General features: G+C 36.4%; 1 protein-coding gene across 1 annotated transcript in view; it reads left to right on the top strand.

The window, feature by feature from the left end:
• LOC140138130 (tyrosine-protein kinase BAZ1B-like) overlaps positions 1–10,347 on the top strand; it is a 47,386-nt gene extending 37,039 nt beyond the window's left edge. Inside the window, exons 23-27 of the mRNA XM_072160054.1 lie at positions 2,944–3,224; positions 3,781–3,814; positions 5,567–6,207; positions 7,553–7,696; positions 8,767–10,347. Coding sequence (XP_072016155.1) covers positions 2,944–3,224; positions 3,781–3,814; positions 5,567–6,207; positions 7,553–7,696; positions 8,767–8,961 — 1,295 coding nt within the window. The 3' untranslated portion in view covers positions 8,962–10,347. The remainder of the gene's footprint in view (positions 1–2,943; positions 3,225–3,780; positions 3,815–5,566; positions 6,208–7,552; positions 7,697–8,766) is intronic.
• Positions 10,348–14,299: the final 3,952 nt, after the last annotated feature.

Below are 14,299 nucleotides of genomic sequence, written 5' to 3'. Positions count from 1 at the left end.
TACACTTTTAATAACAAGTGCTTCCTTCTTCCAGAAAACGTGCTTTAAAGTTTCGAGTTTCCTATACTTTTTATGTACAAGAGACACTCTTAAAAATGTTTTTTGGTTTTATTACATGACCAATATGGCTGATGTTGAAGCAGAAAAATAAGGCAATAATTAAACATTGTGCTTGGTATCCACTGCCTCCCCCACCCCACCCCAGCAACCGACACCCCATCCTGGGCCTTCACGTTCAGTGTGCTTTTAGTTAAAATTTCAAGACGACAAACATTTTAGCAGATTTAGCACCCCAAAAGAGACCATTTTTGACATAAAAACCTGAGTGTTTTAGACTTTTTTGAAGAAAAAAAATGATTCCTTCATCCTAAAAAAGTGGTTTTAAATGTTCAGTTTCCTATACTTTTGTACATGAGAGACATTCTTCAAAGTTTTTTTTGACCTAATGTAATATTAAACATGGCCTACATGACTGAAATTGATAGTATAGGCTTATAATGCGCATGATATAAAAACAATGATTCATCAAATTGCCCCGGCCGGGATGTGGGAGGGGCCCACATGGGGTACTAATGCATGAAGAATACATTGTATGATATATAAGAGTAATTTGTAAAATTCGGTATGTTAAACATACAGAGTGACGCTACAAATTGGGACTTGAATAGTAGGCCTATATCCCAAGGGAAATACATACACACACTCACTCACCCCCATCCAACCTCCCCCACCACCCCCCCCCGACGGCCACACAAAGCGAAATGATACAGCTAAAAGGTCCACATCAAACCTTTGACCCAAGTTTGCTTCCATTTAGACTTTAAACATGACTTGATCTTAGAGTATACATGGTATACATAGGCCTATATGGCATCAGTGCATGCAGCATCATCTCAAACGTCATCGTTCATTAATACACATTGCATACTTCTTACTAGGGTAATATTCATTGAGGAAAAAGAGATGAGTTTTTGAGCGCAAAACCCGACAGCAATCAGTGGCATGCTGGTCCGATAATGGACTAAAATTCATCAATTTTTGGCATGAAAAGGTGTTCTCAATAATATAAAACTTTGATTTGGCCACGATGAATGTTAAATGAGTACCATTATCTAGCCGAGTCATCCAGTCAGGGTTCTAAGGAATTTTCATTTTAAAATTCGAGATTTTCTCAGATCCGGAAATTTGATATATATAATGCGCAATATAAAAACAATAATTCATCAAATGTTTGACCCCTCATCCTCTTGGGTATGTGGGAGGGGGCCACACAGGGGTTGGGGGGGTTGTAGGGGTACTAATGTACATGCAGAATATACCCACCCCCCGCCCGCCAAAAATATCGCTTGCCCCCCTTATATCTCGCCCGCCAAAAAATCGTTGCCCCCCTGCACATGCCAAATTTTTGGGATCTCAATTTACAAACTTTAAATGGTCTTTCTACATGTTGCGAGTGCAGCGTGAAGGAAAATTTGCATATTTAAGCTTTTCCGTACGGTTTTCCTAAGCATTTTTAGAGTGTTTTATTGTGTGCTTCCCATCCCCTTTCGGCTCGCCAAAAATTTCTTGCCCCCACCCCCTAATTTTACCCTCCCCCAGGGCTCATAATTATTGCATGCACAGCCTTTAGATGTCCCCATCTCTGCTAAAACAAACAAAATTAACATGAAACACCCACCCCAACGAACTAACTAAACAGAGCCCTACAAACAAATACATCTTGAAACGCAAGCCCGTCGGCCGTTCGTGCTATGTAAAACATGAATGTAATAGGCCTACCAAACGATTCTGTCAATCAAACTCCAGCACAGCCCGTTATTGGCCAGGATTTTAGTGTGAGGGATAGGCGAAAAAGACAAATTTTATCCCAATTTGTAAATTTTTTATCTCATTTTTAGTCAATTTAAGGCCCGGTTTTAAGGACTCTTTGCTGTTCCCATGTATTCCTGAAAATTATCTGTGGGGATGTTCCCCACCGACTCCCCTGGTGCCCCACTCCCACCCAATCAATCACAGGCCTCAAAAAATATTGACCGGGCCGGTCGGGTTTTTTTCTGGCTACATTACAATAGGGCAGTGTTTTTTAGGCCGAGTGTGTCTTGGGTAGAGCTTGCAACTGGTGATCAGTTTAATTGCATGAGGCTGACATCTTTATAGTATGTTTTATAGAGATAATTGTGTTATGACAGATGACAAGCTATTGCCTGTCAATCAAATTTGTTACCAAGCATCGGTAAACAAATTTAACAATAGGAGATGACTGAAGGTGACAAAATAAGCTAAAATGGTCATTTTTACACTTTTTAAAAAAAAAAATTTTATTTCACATGATTGGTATGCATGTTCTCTTACGTGTAAGATGATAATATATTTTTTGAGCTGACAAAGCCATAACAGATTTTGTTTAACCTTAAGAAGACCTTTTCAAATCAAAGTTTCCCGAAGTTTGTTATGGATGACCCCGTTTACAATTCCGGGTCATCAACGTTAACACAAACGCAACTATTACGTCTGAACACAAATCTGCATGAGAAAGACACGGTTAAGCGTTGGGTATGGCTTGTGCAAGAGATTGATATTTATATTGCGAAGACCACACAAAGACCAAATCAAATGTGCCGCAGACGACAAACATCTGCATTTTCTTTCTTTTACTGTCACATTGTGAAGTGCCAAAAAGTGGAAGTGTTAGTTCAATACCTTTAGAAAGTTTTTCTCCGTGATGACTCATGTTGATTTTGGATAAATACGTTGTATTTTCATTCAAAAGGGTATGTGATTCCGCATGATTCCTTGTGCACCAATTTGACCCCTAGCTTACTGAATAAATACTGGGGTTTTCCGATCTTGATTTGAAAAGGTCTAGAAGCTCTGCTCTGGCGCTCAGTCAGCGTGTAGTATTAGACTATTAATTATGTGTAAATTTATCATTGTATTTTGCAGAAGCTGACACACCTCAAATATCAGAGAAAGTTGTCAAATGGATAGAGGCAGTGGAGTGTGTGCCGACTCTATCACGACTTCATGTGCTGTTAGCAGTCTTTGAGACCTGTGTTAAATGGGAGAAGAGCGCCGCCAACGCCAGATGCAAGATATGTCGCAAGAAGGGTGATGACAACAAGCTGCTACTATGTGATGAATGCAATCAGCCATTCCATTTGTTCTGTTTGAGACCTGCTTTGATGGCTGTACCTAAAGGGGAATGGAAGTGTCCTGCATGTGCAGTAAGTGTCTTGGGATAAAAGCACTTCAATTAATTACACTGAATTGATCTAGGGGGTGTAGGCACCCATAAAGATGACACCCAGGGCACATCCCCTCCCTTACCACCCCTAGGTCTTGTCAATGTTTACTTTTGTCACTCATCATAGTGGTTTGATATTGAAAATAAGTTGATCTTAAAAGCTTTCAGCATTCCATGATTCAGATTTCTGTAGCTTTGAAATGCACACTTTGTCTAAAGTCATAATAAACCATAACATAAAGCTTTTCTAATTAATTAAATAAGTTCTGGTAACAGATCCAAAAAAATGTAGTACTCACTCGATATATTTCAGTTCCAATCAGGAACCTTGTTCACTCTGCAATGACTGGAAGTGGTGTTTATAGATGTTGGTAGTCCTAGGTAGCTGTGATGACGTCGTCACTTTTGTAGATGAGTATTTCAATTTTGTTGGAAATTACCTGAACTTCAGTTATTGTGCAGTAAAATGTTAATCAACTGTTAAAGTATCAACTTTGTCAAGTCTTGTAATTTGCATATTATGCTTTTATTTCTAGCCATCAGAGCGTCGGGCTTCAAAAGGTCGGGATCGTCGCATCTTTTATGGTTCAGAAGAATCCGCAGTTGAGGATGAATCAGTAAGTAGTTTTATAGGAATTATGTTTCCTGGTTGTGACCATGATTTCTCAGAACTGGTAGGCGTATAGTGATTTGACTTGGTGGAGGGTGCAAATTCCATTAGATGATGTCTCAAATTATCCTGATTAGGTAGCTCATTTGCATAATTCAAAGGTCAACAGAGCAAAGTTCGACATAATGTCATAATTCAAAGAAGTTATGTCCTCCTATATAACTGTGTGTTAAACTACCAAAATAACCAGCAGAGTTTCTTTCACTTTACCTTGTTATTTAAGCTCAAAATGGACAGAAACCCTTCCCGATAATTATTACTAACATTATTTCGGCATTTTGAGTATATAATAACAAATTTGAAATATAAAGGAATTCGTACATTAAAGGTTCGTTCATACTACCACCGCATTTGCGATGCGTTGCTTTGCGATGCGGTGCGTTACCGCACTGCATCGTACTGCAAACTACTGCATTGCGATATCGCAATGAAGTTAAATACATTTTAACTTGGAAATGCGACGAGTTGCGTTGAGTTGCGGTAAAAAGTAATCGATATATCGGCATCGCAAAGCAACGCTTCGCAAATGCGGTGGTAGTATGAACGCACCTTAAGGTTTTAATTGCCCTGGGTAGTGAATGTAATGAATACGGTGCATTCTAAATTCAAATGAAAACAATTGAAATATCCAGTGCTTTTCTTGACATATTTTGATATGATTTTACTTATAGGAAACAGAGGAAGATATTGAAAACGATAAAGAGTGCACAGTTTGCAAAGAGGATGGTGAATTGGTTGAATGTTATAAATGTCCTGCTTCATATCACAGGGAATGCCATGATCCCCCACTAAAGAATTATCCAAGGTATGTGAATAATTGCAAATCAATATCATGCTTAAGCAAAATGAAGCCTCATAAGACCACAGAAAAGAATTGTTGTGTTTTCCTCAAAGGCGTGTGATCCAATTTTTCATTTTCTGTTTTCCCTTGAGAAAACTACCAACACAATATGTTTCCCAATTGTGAGTTGTGTTGCTCCAGCAGTTTTGATAATAATGACAACTCCTTCCAACACATTTTACAGATTTGTAATACTATCACCCGTTTAGAATAATGGTCATTATTTAAGGGGGGTTAGTTACTTTTTTTGAGATGTTTATTACAATACATTTCCGGTTTTGGTTACTACAATAGCTTACATTTCACCATGTTTTTGTTCACACCATCTAAATGAAACATATCTCGGGCATTAACCTTACTGGGGTAATGATAAATATGAGCTTTTTTCTGATACCAAAATGTCACTTTTGATGAAGAAAAATGGAGCTGAGGCTATCGTATGGGTTAAGGTCAATCGGATCTTTTGTGTTTGTTTTTGGGGTGGGTTATTTAGCAACTTTTATCATTTCTAAAACTAAACTTGGTGACCTTTGGGGCCAGCTCCTCCCCCCCCCGAAAAACAAACAAAAAAACATGGAAATCTTGGCCAAATGTACATGAGAAAAAAGTAGCATAGATGGGAGCTTAACTGTCACAGAAAGTCTCAAAAATGAAATGTGTTTGTTCTCTCTCCCTATTTTGACTCACAGAGGAAGATGGAAATGTTCCGAGTGTATGAATCCAGGTAGATCACGACGAGCTAAGAAAGCAAAAAATGCTAGACAAAAGAGGGCTACTACCAGAAGTAGGAGGAAACAAGAATCATCATCAGAGGAGGAAGATTCATCAGAGGATGATGAAGAGTCAGATGAGGAGGAGGAGGATAGTGATGAAGAAGAATCGGAAGAGGAAGTAAAGAAACCCCAAAGAGGTAGAGGTAGAGGTAGACCTGCTAAAAGAAAAGCACAAGAAGAATCGGAAGAGGAGGAGGATAGTGAAGAAGAATCGGAAGAGGAAGAAGTAAAGAAACCCAGAAGAGGTAGAGGTAGACCAGCTAAATCATCAAGAAAAGCAAAAGAAGAATCAGAAGACGAAGAGGAAGATAGTGATGAAGACTCTGAAGAGGAAGAATCGGAAGAGGAAGAAGTAAAGAAACCACAAAGAGGAAGAGGTAGACCAGCTAAATCATCAAGAAAAGCACAAGAAGAATCAGAGGAGGAGGAGGAGGATAGTGATGAAGAAGAGTCAGAAGAAGAAGAATCTGAAGATGAAGAATCTGAAGAGGAGGAGGAGGAAGTAAAGAAACCACAAAGAGGTAGACAAGCTAAATCATCAACAAAAGCAAAGAAACCTGCCAAGAAAGTGACCAAGAAGAAAGTAGTGTTTGATGGTGAGGTTGCTGAGGGTATCGTCAATAAATTGATGTGTTACAGAGGCAGTGTTCCATTCAGGACCTCTCCTGACAGGGCAGAGGTATGTACAATGATATCTTACTATCCCCCACTTTCAATTAATCATTCAACACATTTTTTGTCTCATCAAGTCCTTAAAATGAAAAGGTTTTGAATTTGATATATGCCACATTTCGGTTAAATGCACTTGAGCAATGAAAACGCATGCCTTTAATTTCTTAATGTTACTTATAATTACAAAATCTGGCCTTGTTACACGCATGAAATTATTTTTGTAACTTAATAATTTGTGTTGAGATGAAAAAACTATAAATCACTTTTTTAATTTTTGCCATTTTTGCTAGCAAAAACTGTTTTTGCCAAGGTTAAAACCGTGTTTTTTTTCCACCTGCGGCAAAAACCTGAAATTTATTGGCAACAAAGGAAACATACAAAAACATATGAAAATGATTAAAATAATGTGAACAACAAATGAAGAGCTTTGTTGCAAAACCCCTTACATCCACTTTTGACTTTTTGAGAAAAACAGCTTTTTTTAATTGTGCAAGTATTACCGGTTCGATTTTATTCAATTTGGGTTTGGATAAAGTGTTGATGAATAGAAACTAAAAGAATAGGTTTGGTACAATTTTGAAGCCTTCTTATTTATTTTATTATATCTTTTATATCACGCCTTTTGTGGATGTAAGGGCTTTTGCATCAAAACAAATTTACCCCTTTTCTAGAAACCACCTTTGCAATCATATTTGAGCCCATTTGTTTGCATTACTTTATGTAACTTGACTAATGCTTTCCAAATCAAAAAGAAAAATTGAAATATATCATTTACTTTTTTAATTATGAATTTTTAATTAAATTTGGGAAATTGGCATTTTTTGAGTATTTCCGAAGCCACACCTTTTGTTAATTAAAATGATTTTTTCAAAAATAGTGACCCAAAAACAGTTCCCTTTGGTTTTAATAGGTAAAGAACATTCCATGCTACTAGTATACATCAAAAAATTAAAACAAAACAATTCTATATTCATTTTATGTTCAGATTTCCAGAAATTCCCTAAGATTTCCCAAACGGGAAATATACCATATCTCCGGAAGGGAAAGTGGTATGAAGGTCAAAGAACCACCAAAATGTGTATTTTTACCCACACTATAATGTCATGTCAATAACTCAATTTCAGCCAAAAGTGGATGTAAGGGGTTTTGAAACAGAGCTCTTCAAATGTAGGCTCAGAAATAGGTAAAATGCCAGACACTGAAGTGATCAATAAAATAAATGTAATAGAATGGAAATAGAATGTTCTAAATTTGTCATAGAAAAGGTTTAGTGATCTATTCTATAGGTGGAGGAGTATAATGGCTATCAGCAAATTTTCTATTCCAAACCATTGCTTTTTTCCTAATTGTAGGCTCCAGATTATGAAGAAATGATCAAAATACCAATGGATCTACACATGGTGAAAAACAAGTGTGGGAACAGTGAATATGAAACCTATGAAGAATTCTTTACTGATGTCAAATTAATATTTACTAATGCACATGCATATTATGAGGTAGGTTCCAGTAGATGTGTGTTAGTGGGGTTTTTTTCAGGTAAATTCTATAGTAAATGGTAAATTGCTTTTGATGAGAGCATATAGCTGCGATGTTGACCAGGGGCAACTAACAATGTGTACGACACATAGTTAGCGACTCATCAAAAACAGATTGTGTCAGAATCAAGTGCGTTTAACTTAATGAATATTTGACATACATATTCCAAGTACACCTTCGTCAAAGGTTTACAGCAACTTACTACCGTATATTTTTTTTCCATTTTGTAATTCATCATTTCTGCATCACATACCATGTCATATCTCAAAAGGCTGCCTTGCGTACACGTTACGCATGAGCGCGTAAAATTCGTCATGCCTGGAACATGCGTAAACATGACCTCTCTTATGTGGGCGGTAGCAGCTAAATATTACCGCTTTATTCTTTAGTTTTATTGCCGAGATATCAACAGAGAACTACCACTATCTTCTTGTAGGTTGAGTGGCAATGACAACTTAACATTCCGAATGAAATAATCATGTAAATTGGGCATCTTTAACTTGTTTCGTTGTTGAAAGGGATTCAATCAAATTTCACCGTTGTTCATCACCGAATAACAACTCGCGTCCGGCGCGTCTGCATGGTTTACTTCGCTCAGCAAGCTAAAGCTGCACTCGCGAAGGAAACCACTCAGACGACGCGGACGCATCGTTGTTAATCGGTGATGAACAACGGTGAAACATGATTGAATCCCTAAGAGTATGCTGTAATGTAAGGTAACAATATGAAATACAACAAGGATAATAAAATTCAGCCTTTTGAGATATGACAGTATATGATGCAAACGACTGTGATAGCAAACATAATGCTAGATCATTTGAGCAGCATACAAAGAACCAAAAATTGCAGTAAAGTATGGACGTATGGAAAATGTGACACTTATTGCAATGGGAGAATGCACACGTCGTGTCATATATTATGCTGACTCTAATCAGAGGTCATTCTATAACCAAACAATTTACTCAGTATTTTACACTTGAAAGCATTACACTATATCATGTACTTGTTGTTTTTCTGTTCTCGCATGCAGGAATCAGATTATATACGTAAACAAGCCACAAAACTAGAGGAATACTTTGTAAATCAAATCAAATGGGCTAACCCTGATGCATTGGCTATTTACGAGACAATATCAGAGGCAGACGGCGCCACCAACGCCAATAGTACTGACGAAAACGGATCAACAACAGACCAAAAACCTACAAGACGCAGCCGCAGAAGATAATGACACTTTCTTAGCTGATCATGAGTTAAATGGTCACACACAAATGTAGAGGTACATGACAGACATCTACACCGCCATCCATGCCTCTCACATATCCATTTAACTTATGAACAGAGATGTATTTTGTGATAGTGCATAATAGTTGTCATGGATATTGAAGACTTCAATCAGTTGGATATACACCACACATCCGAAGTCTGATGCCATTGATGTTTATATTTGTAAGATGTTGTCATTATCGTCACCAGTGCTCCATTAACATATAAAATGTCAGAAACTGGAAGTCTGATCACTCGACTTTTTTTTACCTGTCTAGTCAGAAATTGCATATATTTTGTGTTTTTATAATCTGGTTCAATTTCTGCAAGTTGATGTATTGTTGAATTCAAGCAGTGATATGAATGGATGTGGGTTAGTAAATGTTGTGTAGAGCCAGCTCCTCAGCTGCAGTTGTCTCAAATTTTATAGATAATGTATCGGTCTAAAAATGATATTATGAAGCATAATATATGATTTGTGGTAGAAATATTTGGAATTATTTGACCATCCAACACTTATGTTCAATTATGTGTCAATTCCACTGTTATACTTTTTGCAAAACGTAGCAGGGAATTGCAAGATGGAAGAGAATTATTGCTTTGTAGCCAGCTGTCACCTTTGAATTCTTTGTTTTTATTTATTCAGATATAGACTATATCTCCATGAAGTACATAGACAATATACATGTACGATACAAATTTGGTATGATGACCATGGTCATTCTTTATATGAAGTATAACAGTGCAGAAGCAGTAAATTGTGTGTGAGAGATTAAATTTAGTCTCTGACATGGATGATTCTGGGCTTTTTTCTGGATTAACTTTTCAAATTGAAGTTGTAAAACCAATAATTTCAGGTTATATCCTTGATAGTTCAGCTGCTAAGCTAAAGCATTGTGCACTTCGTAGTAGAAGCATGATCAACATTGGACTTTATACTTCCTGTGTGGAAATTCTGATGCTTCTAGAAATGCGCAATAGCTCCCACTTTGGGAGCTTAACAGCTGTACTTTGTGGCAAGTGTTCCATTTACAATTTCTCTGCACGCAAAAGTAAATCAAGCTTAAGTGGACTACTTTAGATTAGTCATTTGTGCTTTGCACATATATACTTGCATTTGTGTTTCAATGACCCTGTTCAATACATTTTGCACTGTATTTTGTACTGATTCAACTATGTATTGTTGATAGCTGTCCCAAGTAAATTGTGATGGTCCGATCCAGTCAAGCCAAATTTGGAAAAAATTGATTGAGATTTGGATGAATGTTAAAATATTTCTAACAAAGTCTGCTAGACATGTAGGTATTTAGTCACTATTAAGTTAAGTGTCTGGGTGAGTATCAGAATTTCTGAATTTGGCTTGCGTGAATTAGATTATAGTATTTTTATGTTATATTATACTGTGAGCAAATATACTTATATTGAATAACCATGGAATGGTTCATGTTTTTGGGTATCTGTGATACGATTAATGTATATGATACATTGTATAATGGGTATGGCATTTATCTGATTACATGGTTACCTTTGCCCTTGTTAACACAAAGAATAAATTGTTTTGATTGAAACCCTAAATAGGACATGACTGACCACCACAAATAGGATGTAATGTTGCAGTGTTGCCAGTCTTAAGGAAATTTCCTAATTTCAGGAAATTTTACTCAGATGATCCTGTACAAATATATGGGCAAAGTACATTTCAGGACATTTTTTGCCATTTCAGGATTTTTTGGCAACACTGACTGGCATCTCTGATGTTGGCATTTTCACTTTTTGGGATATTAAACCTGCAAATTCTCGTCAAAATAAGCTAATGATATATTACATGTCCTATTGCTTGATTGAAAAGGAGTAAAATATCAACATGCCTTGGGAGATCCTTTGTTTTCTATTGTTTTTTAAGGTGTTCAAATGGATCATAACTTGTCCTGGTGACATTACGATCCCTTTGTGGTGGATGGTCACATATTAGGTTTCTATTTAATTATTATTAATTAATTACTTATTTCATTCGCCTATTCCCAAAATTCTCATCAGGGCCTCAAATTTTATTTGTGTACCCAGGAATGTGCGTTATCCGGTCATGATGTATAACGATATATGCATGGGACTTAAAAAACCATTGTGTTATCTGCAATTTTGTGTTAACAAGTTTCCACTAATAAATAGGTTCATCTCAAATTTACTGAGGTCCCTGTGATAATTTGATAACAGTTACAATTAACGTTATTTAGTACATGTACAAATAATTTAACCAATTAACCAAATATAAATTAAGTGGTATAAATAAAGATGACTGTTTCTTATCAGTGTTGAAAAATGTTTTCAAGAATAAATTTTATTCATTCAGCAATTATTGTCACCTAAATTGTACACAGAGGCTGTGTATGTATAGTTAGCCATACCAGAAACACACTGGTATTACTACTTCTGTTATAGGTTTCAATGGAAAATGATGTGTACCAATTTGATCACAAACTACGATTTAATATGTATAATTTAAAAACTAATAATATTAGAAACACGCAGGGCCTCCCGCCTCCATTTTAGATAATTTCAAAGATACATTGCCTATTTGAATGAATTATTTCATAGCTAACACAATTTGCCCATTGCACGGTTCCACCATATGCAAGGAGAGCCTCGAACTGGCAATAGACATGAAAGGAAGAATTAAGGAACTTCACACATCGTTAAATGACTGGTTCAATTCCCATTCACATATACGCTGCCAGATCTCCTCACAAATGGCAGAACTGTGCAATGGCCGAATAAATATTATGTGGAGCAACAACATTGTATTATGGTGTGACAGTTAAAAATGAAAACAATTGGGCTATTCCACACACCCCTATGGAAGACATGACCTGAATCTCCCATACAGGGGGTGTAAATGGAATTGCCCATTCAGGTAACCCCATTTGAATTTCACACTCCCTGTGTGGAAAACTAAGGTCATGTCTTCCATAGAGGGTGTGTGGATTTTAACTGGAATAGCCCATTCTCTCGGACTGTTATAGCATGTTTGAATTTGATCAGTCTTTAAGGGGGTACTACACCCCTGCCTAATTTTGTGCCTATTTTTGCATTTTTCTCAAAAAATATATCGCATTGGGGACAAGTAAGTTATGTATATTATAGGGGCAAGGACTACAACTACTGCACTGGAAAATTTATTTCAGCACAGACAACAGTTGTGGAGTTACAGTCAAAAATGAGGGAAAACCAATATTTGATCAATAAATCAATAACTACTTGCTCTGCGTTGCTGAATTTTCAGTACAGTAGTTGTAGTCCTTGCCCCTATAATAATAATATACATATTTTACTTGTCACCAATGTGCTATAATTTTAGAGAAAAATGCAAAAATAGGCAAACAATTGGCCATGGGTGTAGTACCCCCTTAAAGGCATACCATGTTACATAGAGAGTATAATTGCATGAGCACAGCCACATGTTCAGTACACTGGAAAATGTATCCCCACATGCACTACTGGCTGAATTATCAGCCTCTTTGTTGCAAAGATGGTAATATCTAAGGGAAATAGAAGCTATATTTTTATTGGTTACTCAGATAATTATATCATGTTATTAACCAATCAGAGGCACTGTAAGAAAGGCAGGGTCATTCTGCTTCATTATTTTGCACAAATGTGTAGTAGCTGCTGTATTTGTGTACTTTGACAAATATTTAAATTTTGGAATTCAATTCTGTATTGTATTTGAATATAATTATAATATTTTGAATTGGTTAGAAACCAATTTCATGGTTTTTTATCAGTATATTTCATGTAAAATACAAATTAGAATAGAAAATGTTTCGATTTCCATAAAATGATATCAGTTTGTTTTATCTGTGAAATAATATTTTGACTGCAACAACATTTCTTTTACAATTATTGTCAAGAAGTTACTATTTCACGTAGTACTTGAGTGAAATCTGCATTTCCTTTTTCAATTCTTTTGGATAATTTTGATAATTATCATATCCCTATAAGAAAGTTGAGTGTTGCAAAAATGATGTCTTGAATTGAAAATTATGTTTCTGTTGTAAACATGTTTTAGTTGAATACTAACCAGGAACTGGTTAACCAAAAGGCATGTTCAGAAAATTGAACATGTTCGTAGAGGTATATGATCGATGACAGCCTAGAAAAAACTGATTAGGTGGGACCACCCACTCTAGCTGCGACACTGACTGAACATGTCCTCCCACACTACATGCAACATAAACTTACAGTGTATAGCCGTACCAAAATATATTTTTGAGAGCATCAGCTTCAGCAATAAGGCGGATCCAGGAATTTTCAATGGGGGGCACCGAGCTGCTGCCACAGCAGCACGGCGCCCACACAAAGTCGGGCGCCGCTCTGCAAATGATACACCAAATTAGAGGGCGCGCTCCCTCTAAATCCGCCCCTGAATAATATCTTTTTGATATGATTAGTTTCATGTCAGAGGGTGATTTCATTTAAACCATTCCTGTAAAAGATTGCATGAATGACCAACTTGCTTTTTTTTTAATCCAAAAAAGACATGTTTGTGTGTCCAATTGCACAGGGTGTTTTAAAATTTAAAAAAATTTAACCATGATAAGGCAATTTCACTATTATTTTTCCATTTCTTATTGACTCGATTTCAAACTAGGATCTTTCCAGGCAAGTTGTGATGATGTCACTTTTTGCAGTGCATTATGGGAGGGTGTTAAAACACCCTATGGTTACCATGGTTATGCGTTTGGATATATGTGGTGTAACATATGTGAGTAGGGATGGTTGTGATTGTGCCAAAATACCAAACAGTTACCTCAAATGGAAAGATATCATGTCTCAATTATGAGGCGATGAATTGCATCATATATTTTTGCCCCTCATGGAGGTTAACCTCCAAATTGTGTTGCCATAGGCATGTCAAACTTATATTGTAAGTGTGCTCTTTGCAATCTGTATAAATTTTGTGTTCTGTCAATTACAAGCATAGAAGTCCACATTGATCGTAGACAAGTATTATCATTTGCTTTTGAGCCATCATTGAAAGAAAAATGCTGTAGGTACAGTATTTTAGTCACTACTGTAACTAGATGATTGAATGGAAATTATGTTAGTTGGGAATAGTTCCCTATTTTGAATTCATGGGATTTTGTCCAAAACACTTTTATTTAAACATTTTTTACAGACAAACCCAATTATTTTTAAATGTCACTGTAGTGCAAAACATTTTTTCTTCTTGAGCTCATATAACTGTTGGTTTCACCACTAGTTTTAGAAGCATAAAAGTCAGCCCTCGAATTAAGGATCTG

This window comes from Amphiura filiformis, chromosome 17, assembly GCF_039555335.1.
Source record: "Amphiura filiformis chromosome 17, Afil_fr2py, whole genome shotgun sequence".
Lineage (NCBI taxonomy): Eukaryota > Metazoa > Echinodermata > Ophiuroidea > Amphilepidida > Amphiuridae > Amphiura > Amphiura filiformis.
The sequence above is the reverse complement of the archived record's forward strand: the minus strand, read 5'-3'. Positions and strand labels throughout refer to the sequence as shown.